The sequence below is a fragment of the Nanorana parkeri genome, unplaced genomic scaffold (genome assembly GCF_000935625.1).
Source record: "Nanorana parkeri isolate BGI_ZX_2015 unplaced genomic scaffold, ASM93562v1 scaffold2664, whole genome shotgun sequence".
NCBI lineage: Eukaryota > Metazoa > Chordata > Amphibia > Anura > Dicroglossidae > Nanorana > Nanorana parkeri.
Window position 1 is genome coordinate 31,508 of NW_017308932.1, and position 23,899 is coordinate 55,406.

Here is a 23,899-nt window from a genome sequence, read left to right on the forward strand (position 1 = left end):
GTATAGGGTTAATTTATTAAAGGAGCTGATAATCTTCACTTAATACATTCATTGTAGTTGTGTTTATTTGAATACCCCATCACGTGCAGATAAAATAAACAGGAATTTGCTGTTCATATGCTTGGATAATTCTCAGCTCCTTTAGTAAATCAGCCTCTATGTGTTTGGTGTTACTAGACTTTTTCTGAATAAGTAGAAGTGGAATGGTACGGTATGTAATAGCATGGCCAGGAGTGTACCTGTGGCTTCCTGGGATACTGTCATCTGCAAACACGTCAGAGTTTATGCAAATCAAAGGCCTACAAGCATGTTTTCTGTGGATTATGAGCATCTCATTACTGATAGCAGAAGTCTTCCACAGAAAAAACAGGTACCAGGCTCCTGTATGTACACCTTTATTACCAACATTGGAAAGCTAGGTCAAATGTATGGAGGTTGCTTGTGGGGGGGAAAGGGGTCGAATTCACACTGATATCTGCAGGTACCCAGCCCCCAAGAGAGATTGATTAAGGCAGTCATTCCAGCTTAGATTCTTATAAAGAAAAACTCAACAATTATTTACTTTTATATCATGTATTTCAAAGATCTGAATACTTTTCCCCATATTTTCTGTTACTAGATCAAAGATTTCATGCCTGCATTTTACTCTAAATTCACAAACACCACCAAATACAAATTGACCCAGTCAACTGAAATAATAAACCTAAAGCTGGTACCTTTTTGATTCCTTTTTGTCCAGTTGTCCTCTGTATAAAATCTCCCTCATTTGTATTTCTAATTCAAAGATCTTTATTGGGATTATGCTGCAGGCTTGCAGAAGGACAGCTTGTTGTTCAGTTGCTGGATATCCATCCAGAACAACCCTGCAAAGAGGTTGAGAGTTTCATTAGTATTTGATCATTTTGAATATTGTATTTTTCTTTTTCTCTCATTGTTTTGTGCGTAGGATATAACTTGTCTAATGGAAAGTCTGGCTAGGCCAGATTGCACAGTTGTTCACTATAATGATAAATCACGCATATAGGCTGCACTATATGATAATGTATAACTTATTAGTGTATATACACATTATATTGTAGGAAAATTCATTATATTTAGCATAATAAGATAGAAAACATGTTTTTCGCTTTCCTTGTATAAGGAATCATAATTATATTGCTATTTATCATATGCGCGGTATTAGGCAATTTAGGTATTGGCAGTCACTTATTTTTATAATTATAATTTTTATATCTTTTTCCATTATAAAAATATGTTAATTGAAAATCACATTATGTATAACTAGCATAATTGGGAAAAATATATATACAATATATATACAAGGCTGTAAACCCTTATTTAAGGTGGTGGGCGGGGCTAAGCGCCGCAATGAGAAGACATCCCGACGTATCTGACGGGATCCTCCCCACTGATGACTGACAGTGATTCTTGAGAGCTGCTGCGCGTCCACGAATATATAGACATGCGCAGCAGCTCTCTCCTTACCTGCACGTCCCCGTGTGCCAGCTCCTTCCCCCCTCTCTCTCTCTCCCTGCTGACACTGACATACTAAAATGATCGTGGATCGCTGATGACAGAGGGGAAGGAGCTCTCTCTCTTCAGCATTTACTACAAATGGGAAAGTCCATATATGGTAAATGATGTCACTGGAGATCCCTGCTGATCGGATCCGATCAGCAGCATTTTGGCTAATTAGAGTAAATTACATTATTTACTTATTTAGCCTAAGGAATGCATTAATAAAAAAAAAGATAGAACCCCATAGTTCTCCTTTAACCAGTCTAGTGCTTATACTTATAAAAGAGGTTATGCCATTTTGCACTTGGAGGCAAAGAGCAAAAAAAAAAGCAACTCCTTTACCTTCAGGCATAAGGATTTAAGGCTTGATTGACAAAATGTTTGATTTTTCCAAACCGTGCCATGTCTAGGCTAAACATATCGTGTAGGTGAGAAAAATAGTAATTATTCAGGAAAATCCATTCTGAATAATTGATTTTCTTTCTGACTTCTTGGTTCAGGCATTTACAGATGCTGCAAGGTGTCCATAGATATTCAATTGTTTCTCGATCTGATTTTTGCCGACAGGGCAAAAAAAACAGCTGTGACCAATTTCCATGTATATTGTACAGTTTCTACATTATACAACTCCATTCTAGTGGTACCACACCAAGGCTTATTACAGCTGTTTTCACCCTCTGTGGGTGCTGGCCTAACATGGAGACTCGCCCCCATCCTCCTTGAATTCACCACTTATGAAATCTTGTAGCCACACTACCACAGAAACCAGGTTTTAGACTTTATTCATACCAGTAGAATGGATTAGGCCAGATTCCTAAAGCTCTAACAGGTTTCACCAGGTATGATTTAGCCTACAACATTGTGAAATGTGGGAGAGCTTGAGGAGTCTGGCAGGGGGTCTGTTCCACTGGACTGAATAAAGATTACTGGACACCTGATTTATGTGGTAGTGGGATTCCGCGCGTATTGTTTGTTTCTATATCCCTGTACAGTTCTGCTCAAGTACTGATCTGTGATCAGACTTCCTATATGGAATTGGGCACCTTACTCATACAGTATTGTAAAAATCCTCTTTATAAAGTAAACCTACCCTGTTGTGTTACATGTTGGATCCATCAGTGCTACTTCTAGACATTTGATTGCAAGCTCATCAGGCACAGCCAATCCCTTCACAAGAAGACTTTTTATGTCTGATGCAAGCTCTGTGTCTGGCTGATTTTCTAACACCGACCGAATGGCATCTCCCATTGACAGTCGCTGTAAGCCATATGTGCTAGCAAACATGTTGGCAACTGAAACACACAAATAAAAAGGTGTTACCAAACTGGAAAAAATTCAGACATATTTTGCAGTTGAATCAGTCATTTTATATTTATTGAATACAAGTAATATTTATGTATAATCAATTTGATATAAGTTCTTCTTGAACTATTACTATTTAGTTTAAGGTGAAACATGATGGGGCTAAACTGTAGATAAAGTGAGATTTAGGATTGTGATATAATTAAGAACTCATTTACTTTTAGTGAACTTGTACATTATGCAGTGGTCCATCCCACTTAGTACAGCCTACTGTGTTAATCACTTATCTTGCCATTCCCTTTCCAGAGTTCTTCACTCTATCACGCTGTCCATCTCCACAGCCCTTCTAGTGAAAATATCTACTCCAGCCCACCTTTAAAGAGCACAACACAGCCATATTCATTTACTGTGGCTGAGCATATTCCATTAGACAACAGGAAAACTGCTCAGCCCATAGGAAAGAATGTAAATGTACCGGTGGAGACGTTTTCAATAGAAAGGCTGTGTAGAAAACAGAAATACATTGCTGGAAAGATTAGCAAGGTAAGCGATTAACATGGCAGGCTGTAAGGGGGATGGACCATTACACACAGTACAAGTTAACTAAAAGTTCTGTATGTAATGAGAATATTGTGAGTAGTCATACATCATACCAAGGAAATAGCAAGGATGTCACCAGCACACCAAGTAGATCGATTTAGCAAATGTCCATTTTAATGACAAACACTGCCATTCAATAGCATTTTGAATGGCATTGCTATCAATAGCAGTTTGAATGGCAATAGCTATTGAATGGCAGTGTTTGTCATAAAAATGGACATTTGCTTATCGATCTACTTGGTGTGCTGGTGACATCCTTGCTATTTGATATGTTTTCACGGTGCCTACGTGGTCACTGCGAGACCGTGACCGTTAATAATATGTCGTCCATGGCAGTGAATGATGGAAGGCCGTGAATGATGGAATAATATTAACGGTCACAATTAACGATTTAAACAAAATACTTTGTAAATAAATCCCGGTTTTCTCAATAATACTGGTCTGTGTGCAAGCGCAGATGCTGAGGTCGGCAAATTCGACTAAGCCGGCGTTCTCGACAGACCTCCAGTATCTGCGCTTAGTATCGGGGAATTTTCACGAGTAGGAGTACTTGTGAAAATGCCCAGTTTCGGCACTGGTGCTTCCCTACTTAATAATATAATGTATTGCTGGGACTTGTAGTCCCACATAGTTGGTGGTATTCTGCATTGCTGTATAATCATTATACAGCAATGCAGAATACCACCAGCAATGCATAAAACTGAGCACTATATCACCAGCATCCCACACACACAAACGTAGAGGGTGTCAGGAGGGGTGCAGAGGGTGTCAGGAGGGGTGCAGAGGGTCCCTGTAATTGCTCAGTCTTACAAAATCAAAAGAATTACTAATGATTCTATAAGACTGAGCAATAGTTTGATTTAGATGACAATACAAGCAGGGAGACAGAGGAGAGGGGAAGGGAGAGGAAAGGGAGGGGGGGGGAGAACGAACACTGCACACTATCTTACCTGCAGCCTGCTCAGCCCGGCCGGGACTCCTACACGCAGCAGCCACACCTCCGAATGACTCATCGCTCTGAAGTCTCAGAGAGATCACTCTGCTCTCTCTGAGACCCTGGAGCTAAGAGGCAGATAGGAGAGAAGCAGCTCTGAAGGGCACAGTACCTTGCAGCCGAGGCCGCAAGGAACTGTGCCGGTCTGAGTGCGTGCGGACATCAATGCATCCCTGCCGCACAGCTGCCCGTACATGCTACGGGTGGCTGTGCAGGGATGTAGCAGCAACTCTCTGGAGGGGGGGCCCTCTTCTTCCTCGCTGGGCCCCCCCCCAAGTGGCCGAACGCCAGGGCCCGGTCGCAATTGCGACCGCTGCGACCCTGGTAGTTCCGCCAGTGCATGTCTGTAAAATATGGTTGTATTGCTATTTATAATGGGGATTAGTCTTAAAATGATTTCAGAGATACAGTTGAAAAAGAGGCTAGCTTAATGTAAACTTATCAAGGTGAAGTTTTAAAACCTACATATTATTATTATTATACAGGATTTATATAGCGCCAACAGTTTGCGCAGCGCTTTACAATATAAGGAAGACATTACAATCACAATACAAATAACAAGATGGTAAGGAGGGCCCTGCCCGTGGGGGCTTACAATCTAAAAGGGAGGGCGAAGTGATACATGAGGAGGTAGCTGTGTGGGGATGAATTGTTTGAGAAACATATAGCTTATAGTTATCTAGAGGCAGCAAGGCTTGCTCACTAGTCAGCCTTTGCTTTCTTCTTAGTAGTGCTAAACAATCGTTATATCTTACTGGCACTCCTATCTCACTGCAAGTCTACTAGAAAAACTCCCCACAATGCCCATGCCAGAAACCATGTGGTCTTTGCCTAGGCTACAGCTCATATGCAACTCCTACATTCAGCACTTTTTACATCAAGAGGGCATTTTATTGAATTTAAAACAAATAAAGCATGCAATCTATAGTCAAATGACATGGGGCCTTTACAAACCACAGGTCCATTAGTAACTTGAAAATGTGTAAAATTATATAATTTCAAATCTATGAAATGTTAAATTCTGATTCTGAGATTTTACATTTAACATAAAAGTACTATACTACAAGTACTACAAATCCACTTGTATCCTTGTTATACAGGTCCTACCAATATCATAATGATACCAATATCATTATTTAGTAGCTGCATCCACTGGGTTTTTTCAAATAATTTGCTGTACAAGCATTGATCTTACTTGTGGTTTTTCCAGACTTGGGAGGTCCAACGACTGCAATTCTAATTGGCACTGAGGGTTTAGGCTTCAGCTGATGGATACATTTAATGGGATTCTTCATAAATGCGAGCCTGTTTTCTTTGGTTGAAAAAAAGTAAATGTATTGCCTGTAAATCAGAGGAAAACTAGGATGCTCTTGATTTTGTAAAGATTTAATTACTTCTCCTTGACCGAGCTAGAATAGAAAAAATATATATATAAAAGTTTATAAAAGCAAGAATTAATTTAAAAAAGCTTTAATGTAATTAGTTGCTATGGGAAGACCCTCCACAATACCCTCTGTCTAGCTCAGGCACAATATGACAAATTGTCCACACTAATTAATCCCACAGCACTAGTTGGTCCAAATATTATGTCTTATACTTGCATCAACAGTACACCTCTGCTTTCAAATAGTATCATGGTGGACAGCCTATAAGACAGATAGGGGAATCTGGTAACACCAACAAAAATCATGGAGTGTACTGGACTTCGAGAAGCATGTCCTGTCATGTATTGCAGTAAAAACATGAATAATACCACCAAACACAAATGTTAAGCTAAGCATATCAACATGAAAACGGCAACCAAAAAACTCCAACAGCATCAACTGATGGCAATTTATGCAAATGCTGTGAAATGTCATCAGTTGAGGCCAAAAAAGTGTGATGTTGATATGCCGGTTTAACATTTGTGTTTGTGAGTATTATTCATGTTTTATTTGCAACAAATACCAGTACATGCTTCATGAGGCCGGTATGCTCAGTGTGTTTTGCTATGTTACAATGCAAATCATGGGATGGAAATAGGAAAATAGGGGTTAACGTTAACTAAGAATACAGATGATTCTGTGAGCTGTGCCCCAACAAGGAGGGCAGTGATTATACTGGATATAGTTTTGTTTGTTACTTGTTTGTATTGTTTCTTTATATAAAAATTTGTTAATACGGTTGAATTCTGGAAAAAAAAAAACTTAGAATACAAATCCACTAATGCAATCCAGGTAATAATTTTTATTTATTTCATCCAAGTAATAGCGTGTGATCAAAGATCTAATTACATTTCACTCCAGTGTTTTACTGTTTTAATTCTGTTGCAGAAACATCCATATCTAAAGCCGAGTATAGGAAAGAAACAGGAGCCCTTGGGTGGTGTGAGTACCCCTGTTTACTCAAAAAAGGAGCATGAGGGATGTGTGGCTTCACAGGCAGCCGCGAGTGCCAACACCAACCTATCTTGGGAGGAAAAAAACAGTGATACTGTTCTTTAGCCCACCTAATTGCCATCTCCTTCCAAAACAGTTACATGGAACTGAGGTTGTTCCTTAAATCGTCTGAATTAGGGAACTGTCATCTAATGTCTATGGGTACGCTTACCATGAACGTTACATAGGCATAGGCAAAAGCTTTATTACCACGATAGGCAGTTGCTTTATCTCTCCCCCATAACCTATGATTTAGCATTTACATTGAATTAGTTTTTTTTAATAAATGTGTCCCATCTTACTGATGTAAAAGAAATCTGTAGTGGGGAAGTATGAAGTCTGCCATTGCTAAACTATCCTTCACGAAAATACCAGATGACGGGCTGTCATGATGATGTAATGGCTTTCTAAGTACACAGATTAAAGGTTGTAACTTTCCTGATCTACATGCTGGTCCCAGGTCAGTAGTTCTCATTATGGAACCCAGAGATAGACAGGCAACTAGCATTTTGAGGCGGAGGTCAGCAATGGAAGCTTGTGTAATTCTGAATTCCTTTAATGTGGAATGCTTCTAAGACCTTGCATAAAAGCCTCAGCAGGCAGGTAATGGAGGTATGCAGAAAATGGACTTTAACCCCTTTGTGACAGGAGACGTACACTGTACGTCCCGCCACAAAGGGACCAAATGACTCGTCACGTACACTACGTGACGAGTTATTTGCTGCATTAGAGGGCTGGTAACCTCTGAGAATCAGCGGTTACCATTCATTAATGGATGCCTCAGTATAGAGGCATTCATTAATGAAAGGGTTAACCTTTTTCAGACACCTGATACCTTAATATCGGGTGTCTGAGAGTCAAAGCAGAGCGGGCAAACATGCCGGCAAAAGCCGGCATCCTGACAGCTCGTATAGATCTAGAGATATCTCTCGGATCGTTTACTGGCTTTTTTTTTTCTTTCACTTTCAGGAATAGACACATAATGTATCTATTCCTGAAAGAAGAATGTTTCAGTTTTCTGAACGTTGTTGGAACGTTCAGAAAACATTTAGTGACAGCTGAATCCTGAACTGCTGCAGGATCAGTGTCACTAACTTATTATTGGCTGTTCTGATTTTCACAATGACTGCTTGATATAATTAAATACAAAAAATTTTTTTTTCAAGTTTTAAAAAAATAGTGAAAAGTGTAAAAAAAATAAAAATAGTGAAAAGTGTAAAAAAAATAAAAATAGTGAAAAGTGTAAAGAAAAAAAGTGTAAAAAAATAAAAAATAAAGGACAAATAAATCAATGTATTTATTTATTGCATTTTTTTTTAGCTGTGCTAGTTTTGTAAAAAATACTACAAATCAAAAGTGCGAAAAAAGTCTTTTTTTTAACGTTTTTTCCTCTTTTTTTATATTTTATTTGTCCTAAGTGAGGCGTTAGACATATGTAGCCCTATCTGTCCTCTAAAAAACAATATACAGTAATATCTTATACCAACATACCAAGTAATACAAGCAACTTGGTTTGAGAGTGTTTTTCAAGACAAGCAAACATTTCTGACAAATTTTGCCTTGATATACAAGCAATGTCTTGCAATAAGAGCAAAATTTTGTAGAAAAGCACCACCCGAATATGGCTGTAGCAGTGCGAGCGCTGAGTCTGTTTAATGACAATGCAATGTCACATTGGATAGATTCCTTGTTAAGGTTTCACGAAATGAAAAAGATTCCATTGAGCCGAGAGATAGCAGTGATTCCGTTAGTGATAGTGAAAGTCGTCCTACACAATAATCCTCCCCTCTCTTGTCCCCCTCTCCCCAGCCACGAAGGTAACCGGAAATTGGTTTATTTTTCTTTATATGGTGTACAGTATTATATTATATTACTGTATTGTATTCATTTTTATATCAATATTTTTGGGTTGTGGAACGAATCATCTGAATTTCCATTATTTCCTATGGGGAAATTCGCTTTGATATACAAGCGCTTTGGATTACAAGCATGCTTCCGGAACGAATTATGCTCGTAAACCAAGGTATTACTGTATATTATGTGTGGGTGCACTTTGTAAGAAAGTATATTACTGACGTGGAAGAATCACACAGCAAAAATGTCAAAAGTGTGTCAGTCATTTACGAACAGAAACTAAAAACAAGCTCAGTCATGAAGGGGTTAAAGGCAGCAAGTGGTGGCACCCTCTAGTAAAGGAATAGTTTGTGATGATTTCCTTAACACAATATCAGCAACAGCAAAACTATAATTTATTTACTATACGCTTTCAATTTAACAATACCTTGACAGGGTCCCATCGTCTAAAGATACTGGGGTGCTTATATGACATATGAAGCATCTTGTATGCAAGGGACTGGCTAATGGGAAAACATTTTTCAAACAGACATTCTCGATTTTCCACTATGTTCTTTAGTTTTTCATATAGCTGGAAATGCACAATGTGCAATTTACGGCTTGTATTGACTGTAACACACGGTATCATTAGGCTTTGAAGTTCATCCTGTCATTTGAAGAAAAGAAAAATGTGTGCAAATATTATTATATTACAAGTTATATTATATACTGTATATTTTATTATATTTCAAATATTAGTGTATTACTTCTAAAGCCCCATTCCAGTTTTTTTATTTTTTTGTAATAACCAAAAATTTCTGATGCATAACCAGTCATTTTGTACACTGACCATCCCTGGTCCAGAGCTAGTCCTCTTGTGGGTTGACTGATGCCCAGCATCATCCAGCCCACTAACCCGTAAGACTAGAGTGTCTTGGCCACATATCCCAAGGTGTCACCACACAAACCTGGGCTCACAGAAGAATGTTGCAGAGAACAGGACTTGCATCACTACATGAGCTCTATTCTCTGCAGCATAGAGGACCATTTACCACCGCTGCAGGAAGAAGGGGATGATGACCCCAAGATCTAATTTGACTGGCAAGGAGACAGTAGGAAAAAAAGTATGTATGCAGAAAAAAGAATGTGAATCAACGGGGGAAAAGTGCCCCAGTTGGAAGGGGGGGAGTGGGGTGATGGAAATCAACTTTAAATTCTCATTAATAAACAGAACTAATAATAATATTTACCTCCTAAAGCAGAATTTTAGCACAAAAAAACTAAATTGGCAAGCAGAAAGGTTTTTTTAATTGGACAAGAGACATCATGAATGAGCATGTGCATCTCATTGTGCAATCCCGGCATCTGGTAGATGCTGGGATATGTGGAAGTTACAACATTCTGGCATGGCCAATCAAGAAGGCCAAACATTGTGAGCCGAGAAGAACACCGGGCACAGATGTTAGCACCTGTGAGAGAGCTTGCGGTGTTAGTGTTTGCAGATTTTAGTTCTGCTTTATATCAATTCTACTTATTAATACAAATACATATATTTCATTAATCTGCAATACATACACTTAAGCTGACCAAACACAAGAATCGGCCAAACTTCCAACAGTGGGTGGCCCTGCCAGCTGGACCAAAGTCGATTTAGTAAGTAGCCAGGCGAAAGTTGTTGTCTGAACAGTGTTGGGTACTCAGGTATTCTGTCAGTGGGAGGTGCCATCTGTCAGAATACAACAGGCTGGTGGGGGGGATTCCTCCATCCATCCTGTTAAGCATGCCTGGAGGAATATGTTAAAATTATAATAATGTAACTCCAGCCGGCATGGAAAGGAGTTTTAGCATTTTTAGCCAACCAATGCCTGAAGAAAGAGGATGCCAGTGTGGAAGAAGCAGCGAAGAAGATGGCAGCAGTTGCAATGGTGGTGCATGGACCTTGCATACCTGAAGGAGGGCATACTAAAAGGTAAGTTTGCCATAATGTAAAAGTAAACTCTTCATACTTTCACATTATAGCATGTGCTCCTGGGGATCTGTGGTGGCTCAGTTCCACTTGTGTATATAGTACAGAAGTGGAGAAGGCAAGTTATGCATACATGAGAAACATAGGGATGGACAACTGAGTCAGCAGAGGCTGGTATGAATAATTATTTGGTTATGTTATGGTCACAGAGTTGTTGCGCCAAGTGAAGTTGTAACTTCATTGGAAGCAGAGCTAGAGTTGGTACTCAGGAGCCTACAAATATTACAAGTACAGAAAAGAAAGTCATTATTAATGATTAAAAATATACAAATTAAGAATAACAAGCGTATTTCTCTTACTTTGACTGTTTGAAGTGATTCAACATCACCTATACATTTTTCTCCAATCTCAGATTTCATTCTCTCTTCGGCATCCTCCTCTTGTTCTTCTTCCTCCTGCTCCTCTTCTTCTTCTTCTTCTGGGAATTCTTCAGAAAGAATCTGCTCAATTGGGTCTACCTCTTCCTTTTCTTCTTCCTCATCTTCCTCATCACTGGCATCAGGATCCTTTTTCTCCTAATAAATAAAACAACTCTCATCAACCAAAAATTCATAGCCAAAATATGTATTAAAAGTTATATTTTCAACTTCCATTTAAATTGTTGTTTATTTTTATATGCTCAAAAATACAATGACAAACTAACATTCACTGATACACTGTATGTCATTGGAAAACAGCATACGCAGGTACCTGTCTTCGTGGATTGTTAATTGCTAACAATAAAATTGCTACGGCTTCAAGGTTTAGGCTGGCTTCACATCTATGCATTACTACAATGAACGTTAAACTATGGCATGCCTCCTGCTGACCTCAACGTCTCTACTGTCTCCTATAATGACCTGGACTCAGAGGTCAGCAGGAGGAACCGGTGAAAGCTGTGGGGGTCCCAGGAGATCAACACTCCTGGAAGTGTTGTTTTGCCAGCAGACCTCTGGAGACCATTTTTTATGAATGGGGCACAGTTCAGAAACATGGACAGTAGCAAAATGTAAGTATTCCCTCTCTTCTTTACAGTACATTATTGCTTTGATTTTTTTATGTAACAGGGTCACTTTAAACGGCTAATGCCTCACAATATTTTTTTATGTGTGGGACTCTAGTATAGTATGGTTAAATAATATGTATAGTATTGTGAGAATAATATGAATGCTTAAAATGTTCCATGAAAAGTTTTGTGTAATATGCTTGGACTATATACAAGTCTAATAGACCAATTTCACACAGGGTAAGTGGAATAGAACTTTTTTTACCTCGTTTTCTGCATTTATAATTTGTTCTGCTAAAAGTTCGGCTCTTCTCTTGGCAATCTGTTCATCCTGTAATACATCAGTTACAACAGATTTGTTTGTGAATGTGCAACTATGAACATCATCTCGAGAGCACAAAAGACAGAAAAATGCATACATTTTACCGCAAGTCATAGTTTTAGGACAACATGGACAGCTTCATCCTGAATATGTAGTGAGATAGCAAGGAAGATTCTAACAAGGATATTTTCCTTGAGCAAATGAATGATTGGAAACCCTTTACCACATTTCTCTCTGCATTAAGTAGAAGAATCTATAAAATATCATTTGCTGATAAAGCACCAGATACTGCTCCACCCTTATGACTTCCACTGACATTTCTAAAATTATTTTTGGGCAATTGTTAGCATATGCGCTTACTTAATAGCATTATTACATAAACCTAAATAGAAACACCAATCAGTTCCCAATACTAGATATGCGGTTGCAAATGGTGACAATCTTAAAGTAATCCACCTATTTTATTTTAGGATTTACATGGTTTTGGGCAGGGTTTGATCTGCTAATTTGTCATTACTGTTGTCTTTAGGCTTGGTGTGAAATGTATTTTCTCCCCAGTCCTGTACTAAAACCCCACACAAACCATTCACAACTAAAAAGGCAGCAGTGGGCAAAACAGTCCTTAACACTGATATTTTTGTACAGTAGGGTAGGATGTTCTTATACACGATATTGCCAATTGTTTATGGACACATGACCATCAAATACACTTAAGGCCAAAAGTAAGCGAATACCTCTCCAAAATAATAAGTTCAAGTGTTTCCATTGAAGGGTACTGTTAATTCAACAGCATAAAAAACATTTTAGACAATTGTGCACTTCCAACCTTATGGTAATCATTTGAGGAATGCCCTTTTCTGTTTCAGCATGATTGGGCCCATATGCTCAAAGCCAGGCCCATATTGACATGGTTTGATTAGTCTGGTGTTGAGAAACCATAGCGGCCTGCACAGAACCCTGATCTCAACCCTACGGAACATCTTTGGGATGAATTGGAATGCCAAATGCGAGCCAAGACCTCTTGTCCAACCATAGTAACTGCAATTGGTGAGGGTGCTCTCCGCACACCTTTCAGCAGTCCCGGCCAATAGAGATGAGGTGCTTGCAGTAACTTCCACGGATGGCACCGTGTAATGCACAAAGTAGAAAGAATAGGTTACCAGCACTCAAAATGATTTCAAAAAGATAAGTCCTTTTTATTGGACAGACGTGTCACAATAGTCAAATAGCCAACGTTTCGGGGCCACGCAGGGTCCCTTCCACATCTTTTGCCCTGAGGAAGGGACCCTGCGTGGCCCCGAAACGTTGGCTATTTGACTACTGTGACACGCATGTCCAATAAAAAGGACATCTTTTTGAAATCATTTTGAGTGCTGGTAACCTATTCTTTCTACTCAACCATAGTAACTGACTTCACAAATGCTCTTATAGAGAAATAGATACATTCAATCTATCTATTACAATAGATACATAGATACATTTCCACAGAAGCATGCAAAATCCTGTGGAAAGCTGTCCCAAAAGAGGGGAGCCTGTCAATTCAGTATGGTTTTTTAATTGGGATGATCAAAAAGCTCATATAGGGGTGTCCACAAACTTTTGGCTATATAGTGTATTTTATGGACGGACAAAACAGACAACTTGGAAACCCTTAAGACCTAAGTGATGGCCACAAGAAAGGCTATCAGACAGATTATCCAGAACTTCACCCCAACCCGGATGGCTGATGCTGGGGATAAAACCCAAATACTAGATTTGTCCAACGTCATGAGATGTTCTGTTACAGGATTCCTAAGCGGAATTAAAGGACAGCTATGAGGTGAGTGATTTCCACTCATCCTCATAGTTAGAGCCGAACTGTGACAACAAAGCTGTCACAGGTCGGCTCCATCGATCGGGAAGTGAGCAGAAACATGCACCGATCTGCTCACACTTCACGATCATCTCCTTACAGCAAGTGGTGACTGTCAGTCATCGCTCCCCGCAGGGATTCCCCGCTCCCCTCTCTGAGGGGGCGGGCACAGCTGGCTCTGCCTCTAGATAGGCAGAGCCAGCTGTCACTCACATAACTGGGTGGATCTCGACAGTATTGTCGGGATCCGTCCCGGCTGCAGCACTCTCAGTATAGCCCGCGATATACTGAGCTTTGGGTCACGGAAGGAGGTTAGTATATGTCCTCCTGTGACCATAAAGAGAACTATGGGGAAAAACAGTTACCCCATAGTTTTCTTTTTAGCAAATGGTCCGCTTTAGTAAGGTAATGTAGATAACATACAGTCCCAGAACTCACATGGAGCTCCACAGGGGAGACAGGCATCAGAAATGAGGTTGCCAAACCTGATTCTGTAGTTTTGTCATCCTTTCCTGGGGCAGGAAGACCTTAATATGAAGGAAATCCAGGAGAAGGCTGAAGAACTTCAAGCAGTGTTAATTTTGTCGACAAATAATTTTTGTCATTTAATCAACAACACTTTTTCAGTGACTAAAACTAAATAAAAACTAAGTTATGATGACTAAAACTATAACAAAAATTGACATACCGGTATTTTAATCGACTAACTAAAACTAGATGAAAATGTTAGGGAGAGACAATTTGGCAAGAGATCCAATCAGAACTAATCTGTTTGGACTTCCAGTTCTGGTTCCATTCTGAATGGACAGTTAATAGGCAATATGTGCAATGGCATTACAGCCAATATAGTTTTTCATTTTAATATTTTAGTTGCACTTCTGCTTGTAAGAATGAAGAATGCCATATGCAAGTTGTTATAATCAATGCATATCTAATTACTTGTCCTTTGTTGAAAATACTATTGTTTCTTCATAAGACTTGCTTTAATTTAATTTTAAGATACATAAAGGCATGTTATATATCACCACAGTTAAATCTGTGTCTGTATTGCATGTCCAAACCTTTAATACCAGAAGTAATGACAGATTAACAGATGTTTAATCCAGGAGTATTTTCAAATTAATAATCCAGGAGTATTTAATGAGATTGGAAATTCCAGAGAAATTCTTAAATTACTCTTCAACTGAACCCACTAGATTTTAGTCGACTAAATCTACTGTAGATTTAGTCGACTAAAATCTTATGATATTTAGTCGACTAAAACAATTCAGATAACTAAAATATGACTAAAACTAAATGGCATTTTAGTCAATAGACTAAGGCGTTTATTCACGACGGAGCCGAAGGATCCAGCCGTAGCTTCGTCTGATCCTTCGGCCGTCGGATCAGCTGCCAACAGCAAATTACCGATTTGACAGCAACCGAACCGAAGGGCTGCTGCATGGGCTATTCACAATAGCCCATACAGCAGCCGAAGGCCGTCGAGCCAAAGGCATATGCTTCGGCTCGACTGAGCTAAAATGACAGCCGAAGTGTGGAGAAAGGTCGGCCGAAGGAACAACCTTTCTCAATGCAAATGACAGCTGGGCGGAGCCAGCCGTGATCTCACAGCTACCTCCGCCCACTCGTTATTCATTGGCAATGACCTGCTAGAAGACTCTGGCAGGTGTCGGCCAATAGGAAACAGTTGGGCGGAGCTAGCGGTGATGTCACTGCTAGCACTGCCCAATTGTTTTTATTTTGCCGGCATCTGTCAGATGCTTCATTATGCGGCTGGAGTTCGTCGCATGCGGTCAGGTCGCATCGTTTTGTTTTTTTTTTATTTAAAATATTTTTTATTTATTTTAAATTTTCCTATTTTTTTTACATTTTTAAAATCATTCTCAACATTTTTGTACCAAGCAGAATAGCTGAGCCGAACTCCTTCTCTACTTTGGCTGTTCAGCTGACCAAAGGCAGCCTATGTACGGCTGATTTTAGCCTATGTATGGCTGATTTTAGCCTATGTACCGTACAAGGCTGAAATGAATAGTCGAACAGTGTTCAGCTCACTTCACTTTGGATCAGTTATCCACTCGTCTGCCTTCGGCAGCTAAGTGAATAACACCCTAAGACTAAAACTAAATCAAAATTTTCTGCCATAATTAACACTGACTCCAAGCCAGGTTTAGAGAGTCATCAGAGATGACTTCTCGATGATCAGGATCCATCCAAAGTTCTTTAGCATCGTAAATGACACACTCTTGCAGCAGTCCTGGTGATTTGATGACTGGAATACCTCTGAGATTAAGAAGATCCAGAATTGCTGCGTGGACCTTTGTGAACACTCTAGGAGCTGAGCCAAAATATATCCCCAGGCTTCGATCTCTTGGACTGCCACAGATGCTTAGAACCCCCTGCACTTGAAGGGGTGTACGATTTGGAAACTGGAAGTTGACTTGAAGGAACTAAATGTTGTAATGCAGGATAAGAAGGAGTTGATCTGTATCACTTATCCTTAGCTGTGCTTAACTGTGGTAAGCAGTACTCTTACTCGCTGTTACAACTTTAATGATTTTATCCTGCAAAGATCCAAAAAGACAGTCTCCCATGAAGGATAGGTGTAACGAGGCCTAATTTAACTGTTACTCTTACGCAAGAAAAAAGGCGGCTAGCATTCAGCAGCATGTCACAAATTAAGTTCGATGTGACAACCATTTGGTCGACACAATGCCAATATCTGTCCTGAACCTACCAGCAGCTGTTGATAGTAGAAAAAGCTTTCAAACAGAAAACAGCAGAGCTGTAGAAAACACACTAATTCTCATGAGGTCACTAAGCAAAACTAAGCAGGTGCAAGGTAGGAAGGGTTATAGCCTTCAAGGGGAAGGCCTTCAGTTTTTATGTGACGAGTGCCCATTTCTCCTGTTGGCAACAGTATAACCCCAGGTTGCTTAATTATCATGAAACTGTGTCCCTCAATGGATATTAGAGAAACATAGATTTTAGGATGTGTACTGTATAAAAGTATTTCATATCAACTCACTGCCAGAAGCTGGTGCACATGAGACAGTTATTAACACATGTTAAAAAGCACTAAATGTGTATCTGTCAAATAAAGATTTTGTTGCATGTAATATAAATATATTATAAAAGATCAATGAATAAACTTTAAAAAAATGTAAAGAACATTGACCAAAATCAATAAAAAAAATTCTTGCAGATGTTGACATTTGATTAACACCACACCAATTACCCTTATTTTCTTCTTCATCTCTCTCAGCTTCCTTTTGCGATCTTCTTTTCTTCTTCGACGTTCTTGCCATTTAGCGAGTCGAGGGGGCAACAGGCGGTCACAAATGTCACTCTCATCTGCTTCCAGAAATACAGCAATGTCTGGGAAGAAGCCTCGTTCTCCTATGTACTGGACTTCTTCTATGCTGCTTGGGAATCCATCCAGAATAAATCCAGTGGAGCTAAAAGAAATATAAGACAACGCCAAACCAACTTAGTTTTACCAGTGACATGTAAAATGTTAACATAACATGACACAACAAATAAGAATTTAAAGTAAACCCTAGGCCAAAAAGGACATTCAAGTATTTACTAGGGCTGGTAATGATTAAAATTTTCGTGTTCGATTCATCAAATTTTTTTTAAATCGATTAAATCGATTAATTATAACGCACATACAGATCCAACTACATTGGCCTATACACATACAGCACAGCAATTAAGTAATAAAATGAACTAGGATCACACTAATCCAGCATGTTATTAATTTCACGTGCCCCACTCAATATGGCCGCCGCTTGAGTGGGGCAACTCAGAATAATAACGTGCTGGATTAGTGTGATCCTAGTTCATTTTATTACTTCATTGCTGTGCTGTATGTTTATAGGCCAATGCCTTGGCTGGCGCTCGTGCAGAAAGTTTCTTGGGCAAACTAACCGGCCCAAGTGGCTCCGTCGGCTAACGAAGGGGGAGGAGTCTGGTGACATCACATGCATCAACATCACCGGACTCCTCCCCCTTCCCTTCGTTAGCCATCACGGACATCGACGTCACCGAACTCCTCCCCCCTTCCCTTCGTTAGCCGACGGAGCCACTTGGGGAAGGGGGGAGGTGTCCGGTGACGTTGATGTCCTTGACGTCACCGGATCGCCGACGGGACTCCCGGAAGCCGGCGGAGAGGTGAGTGTTTTCATTAGCGATCAAAATAATTTTAATCGATCAAAAAGTTTAACGATTAATCGAGAAATTAATCTTTAATTTCCACAGCCCTAGTATTTACATATTCTTAACACATAGTAAATGAGCTTCAAAACACTGCCTCACTCACCTAAGTAGTTCTAGCCACTGGGGAACAATCGATCCTCAAACTTCATAGTAGAAGCAATAAAGTCCGGCTTTCTGTGTTTACATACATAAAAAAAGGACTACAGTGTTTCTGCTGTGAACTTTGATTGAACTTCTCCACAGTGTCTGCAACTACAGAGGTCAGTAAGGGCTTTGTTAAAGCTAATTTACAGTTTGTTAGAAAAACGCAAATACTTGAATGCTTACAGCCTGGCCACATCTTCACTTTAACATGATGCTGATGAAAACTTTCACTTGATTTTAAGCTTGATTTTTGGAATATTTACATAGTAGAACAGCATTAAAAAAAAAATAGACTTAACAAGTAAAGGTATTATAGTAGCAAAGTATCTTTCTACTATTTTCATATTGACTTAATGGCAGCATCTATCACCATTCCTTTACTCAAGTGCAGTCAACAAAATAAACTTAATCATGTTTCAGTAAAGTGTAAGTAAACCCTAACAATTCAGATCTGTCCTGTGTCCTGTGCACTTACTGTGTTACCTCAAATAGCCCTCCTAGCTCTTATCTTGGACTACAGAATGATTAGGCTTTATCATGTGGAGATAGGAGTGGGGATTAGCTGAGCTAACAACACAGTCCACAAAAATGCTGTATGTTGTCAGCCCACTATAGAAATTAGGAGCTGAGTGCATTTCTGGCAGAACAACCGTTATTTTTCTGTACTTGCAGGGTCTTTAAAGCGATAAAACACAGGGAAATGTGCATGTATTGCAGAAATGCGTAATGCATATGTTTTTTTTTATAATTTTGCTTTGACATACACTTTAAACATTTGATGACATAGACTTTAAACATTAAAATTACCGAAAAGGCTCCTTGGTCCACCATTCTGTTACAAACTGGTCCAGCACTTCAGTTGGTAGTGGGTCGTTGTCAGTTAAATAAGACTTTATGGCCTCCTCTTCTAATGTAAGAACAACCTCTTCCTTTATGAAAAAATACATAAAATGATGTTAATGTCATTCTGCTAATTCAAGCTCTATGCTCTATGAAGACTCTTGCTTATAATTGTTGTGCTAAAGACAGACAAATGAATGACACAACAGGGTCACATGCCTCTATGCCAAAGAGAAAAAAGTCTATAATAATCAGTCTGTAGAGGGTACCAAAAGGCATGAAGACAGTGTCGGACTTTCTTTTTAGAAAGCCCAGCAGGCTTTGCAAACGGAGTGTCATGAATGCATGCCATAATAAATGTTTATCTGTTAAATAAAGGTTTACATGTTATTGATATACTCCATCTGTTAAACTACCCCTCCCCTAGTTCTCTGTATCCAAATAGAAGCAGGCATTGAGCTCTATACTTTCTCCTGAAGACTGACAAGGCATTGGTCTACCACATTCAAATGCTCAATCAATTAAACTGCTGTTGAATACAGCTGTTATCATTTATTTATTTATTCAAAAGTAAAAGAAAATATTACATAGACAAAGAATTTAAGAAGCATGACAAAACATAGCAGACAGTAATCCAATCCCTTCATGCCCGCAACGTTCGCCAATGCAAATTATCAAATGGACGGTTAGATACTGGGAGAGTCAGTGGGGTGTTGCATACAAGTAGGCCAGGGAAAGGAAGGAGAGAGGACAGAGAAAAAAAAAGAAGACACTAAGAGCCAGAGAGGAAAGGAAGAGAATAGGAGGCCATAAGGGGAAAGGATAGGGGAAGGGGAAAGAAGGGATATTCGGTAAGGGGAGCAGAACCTGTGGCAGTATGAATAAAACAATATATCCAAGTATTCCAAACATCACAGCAGAACTAGGCATAACAATCATACAGATTGGCTGTAAGTTCCTCTATATTTCACAGGTGCTGCATCTCCTCAAACCATTCCTCAAAAGAGGGGGGTATAGAGGTCTTCGAGTGATTGGAAAAACAGCCCTAGCAGCCATTAAAAATAATTGGAGGAGACCCTTTTTAGCCGAGGACTGCACCTGTGAGAATGGAGGGCACGTTTGGGGGAACGGTCAGCTGCTGAAACAGAGAGGCGGTCATAAAGGTTGAAGATAGAGGTCCAAAAAGAGGAAACAAGAGGACACTCCTACCACATGTGAGGGAAATTTCCCGAATAGGGAAGACAACGCCATCAGGCCTCAGGGGCCTGGGAAAAAATACTATGCAGTCTAGCAGGGCAACGGTACCACCTGGATCTAAGTATTGAGAAGAGTATATTTTACTCTTCCAACATTCTTTCTTCAAGCGATATAAAAAAAATTAAGCAGTGCTCACAATCCAGATGTTATTCCAGCTCTGTGTTAACAGATGCAAACACAGTTACCTTTGAATCCTTCGATTCCTCCTTTTTACTTTCCTCTGTGTTTTCATTTTCTAATAAAAGCAACATGTCTTCATCAGTTGTGTCTTCCTCAACTGATTCTTCTTCATAGTGGGGTCCGACTTTTTTTTCCAGCTTAGATAGCATGATCTCTTGCAGGCGTTCTTGAAACTGGATGTGGAACATACCTAATTTGTTGGCTAACCATCTTGCATTAACTGTTTTCCCAGTGCCGCCTGTTCCAATCAAGAGGACTCTCAATGGTGGAGCCTGAAAGAGCAGGAAGTGAGAATCTAGAACAACGCTCAGATAAAGTCAAAAGTTTATTATAAGTTCTAATGTAATCATTAAGTACTATTAGATCCTGGGCTTTATATAAAAACATTACCTGTAATGGTTCTTTATGGACAACATAATTCTCAGGATTCTCTAGAAATGTCTTTCTTGCTTCAGGGCTTGAGCAGTAGTATGTCTTCTCTCTGTATATAGCAGCATTATCCTGCAGTCCTGGCTGGAGTATAAATTTGTCCTTTATTGCCACTGGGCAGAAGTGTTTGGAATCTCCGTAATGCTTCTTCTTTTCAAAGATACTTTCTTCATCCTGTGAGAAACATTATTGTTTTGCATGAAATTACATAATATTGTCCAGGTAGAACACATAGAAAAAACAGTTAAAAAAAGGTGAGATAAAACAATCTTATTGAGTGTTGCCACTTTATTACTTTTTTATGGGAACCATAGAAACCCTATTTTTTATTAAAGGAACCAATATATATGCGCAAAACATATATTCACATAGGTACAATAGACATGTTCATATTGGTTTTCAGTAGGGATGTCCCATTACTACTTTTTCAAGACCAAGTACAAGTACTTTCCCTCAGGCACTTGCCAATACTTTTTCTTAAAAGGGACATGTGACATTTAAAAAAAAATAATACAGACCCTGATACTGATACTAGTATCGGTATCGGGACAGCCTTAGGTTTCAGTATTAATTTTAAAAAGTTACAAATTAATTTTTCTCTTTCTCTATACAATACAATAACATGTCCAAGAGAAACTTAGGAAACCAGGAAACAGTCCAAAAGCTCAGCAAATATGAAACATTTCTGGGCATGCTTAACAAATACCCGCCATGAGAGAAATACTGGTTGCTGCCAATGGTAGCCTCCTGAAAATGTTAGTTTTGGGGCTTTGTCTAGCTTTAAAACTTTTTGAACCACATCTTATAATCAATCAGATGCAAGTCAGCAATGGCATGCTTCATATACTGTAACTCCCCTGATAGGGTTCATTTAAGTGTATTACTTCCTGGTTAATTTGTATTGCTTTTGTTAAGGCCATCTCTTTAAATAGGAGCAAGTTGTTCCTTGACAACAATCTCTATAGATAGAAAAGTGTTGACTTTTCCAAAGTTTCTCTTCAAATGATCACAAGTTGTTCTCGGTGATTCAGATACTGACAATTTTATACCTACTTAATGACAATTGGCTGCAGGTCATAGAAAAAATGAACTATAACAAAAAGGTTACTGGGGATGCTTACCTCAGTTTTCAGAGGCACCTAATGTAGTATGAAGATAAAAGCTATTTGGGGGAAAAGGGGATTTATATTGCTTTTACTAGTAAACCAATATTATGATACAAAGAAAGATCGAGTTCTTAATTATTGTCATTACAGTTGTATAGTCAGTATCTCACTGTATATAGGTAAAGCAATACCACATGAGTTGAACCATCATTCATGGTGCTAAACACTACTATTATTTAATAAAGGTACAGAACAAAATGAATTATATAATAAATCACAGCAAACTAAAGTGCAACCATCCAATTCATTTGACAATAGCAATCTAAAATGTAATTGGTTACTCTGGGTTACTGCAATCATCATCATTGCTCTTTGCTCTATGCCACTGAATAAACCGTTATAGGGGGAATTTATCAAAACTGTGTGGCAGTGCATGGCAATGCCGCGGTGTAGTATGACAACATTGGCACCCAGGACTCTCAGTCAAAGGGGCTGAGAGGGTCCAGAATGTAAACACTGTTTTAAGGAAGAGCCTGGCTTTTCAGGTTCTTCCAGGTTTTCCTAAATGTAGCTGGGATCTGGAGCTCTGGATATCTCTTAGAGCTCTGGGTGGGATGAGATCTCCAGTCCTGGGGCCAGGTGTAACCAATGACCAGTATAGCTGGATCAGGTGGCTGAGAGCAGCCTTATTAGGAGTCTGGACCAGAGTTCAGAGAGTTGTGTTGGAGTTGTGTGTGTGCAGGAGGCACACAGACACAGGCAAACTCAGGTGCGTGCTGGACGCACAAGGAACAGCCAGGGGTGGCTGGGAGAGGTCAGGAAGGTCGGTGACCCAAGGGACCTGTTGGACGCACTGCTGGGAGAGCAGAGTGAGTGCCCACGAGGGGAGAGGTCAGGAACGTCGGTGACCCTAGGACCTGTGGTACACACTGCTAAGAGAGCAGATTGAGGGCTCACGAGGGGTGAGCAGCGTGAGTATCTTGGAGCTGTGGAAAGCTACAGAGCGAAGCTAAAAGACTGTCTTGTGCAACAGGGGAGGTCTACCCTGTGGATGGAATTAGATATTTGGTGTTTACCCTAAATAAACTGCATTTTACTTGCACCTCCTGTCTACAGTGGAGTGTCCTTGTTACAACTGGTACAGACAAAATCTGAAGCAGTTGCCTATGGCAACCAATCAGCTTCTAGTTTGTTGAGTCATGCTTTGAAAATAAAAGGTGGTGCTGATTGGTTGTCATGCACTGCTGCTCCAGATTTTGTCTGCTCCAGTTTTGATAAATTCCCCTCTATGACTTTTAGCTGATACTTACTTCTTCTGCATCTTCATTGCCTTCTTCTTCTTCTCCTTCTTCTTCTTCTCCCTCCCCTTCTTGCTCCTCAGCATCCAGCTCTGCCTGTATGTCTTCTACTTCCTCATCTATGTCCTGAGTGGTTACTTCCCATCCTTGATACTGAAATGGTTCTGAGGAAATGGTAAGCCGGTTAGATACAACAAGCCCCTTCTGAACTTATTTCTGTGCATTAGCAAAACTGGACGTGCTGTACAAGTAATAAATCCTTACACATTCCCATACTCCTCCTTTTTATTAGCTTTTCTTATACCCTAGCTTGTACACTTTGTCATTTATAGTTTATTTTTGCAAACAGATTTTTGCAGTTTGGAGGTAGACACTTATATAATGGATGATAGAAACAAAAGCATTTTTTGTCAAACATTTGTGTATTTCTTCCAAAATGCAAATGATCTATAACACAAAAATTGCACATTTATTTACACTATTGTTATAGGTATAGAATTAACAAAAGTGCATATTTTTCTTGTTTAATATTAATATTTTATTTATTATATTAATATTTTAATTATAATATATTATAA

General features: G+C 39.4%; 1 protein-coding gene across 1 annotated transcript in view; it reads right to left on the minus strand.

Moving 5' to 3' along the window:
• Nucleotides 1-23,899, minus strand: part of AK9 (adenylate kinase 9) — a 90,504-nt gene that overhangs the window by 13,050 nt on the left and 53,555 nt on the right. Inside the window, exons 24-34 of the mRNA XM_018573994.1 lie at nt 23,334-23,485; nt 20,879-21,067; nt 20,494-20,760; nt 19,019-19,140; nt 17,076-17,304; nt 11,932-11,997; nt 10,990-11,196; nt 9,113-9,331; nt 5,610-5,823; nt 2,609-2,810; nt 717-863 (exon numbers count right to left, since the gene is read on the minus strand). Of these exons, the coding sequence (XP_018429496.1) occupies nt 717-863; nt 2,609-2,810; nt 5,610-5,823; nt 9,113-9,331; nt 10,990-11,196; nt 11,932-11,997; nt 17,076-17,304; nt 19,019-19,140; nt 20,494-20,760; nt 20,879-21,067; nt 23,334-23,485 (2,014 nt within the window). The remainder of the gene's footprint in view (nt 1-716; nt 864-2,608; nt 2,811-5,609; nt 5,824-9,112; nt 9,332-10,989; nt 11,197-11,931; nt 11,998-17,075; nt 17,305-19,018; nt 19,141-20,493; nt 20,761-20,878; nt 21,068-23,333; nt 23,486-23,899) is intronic.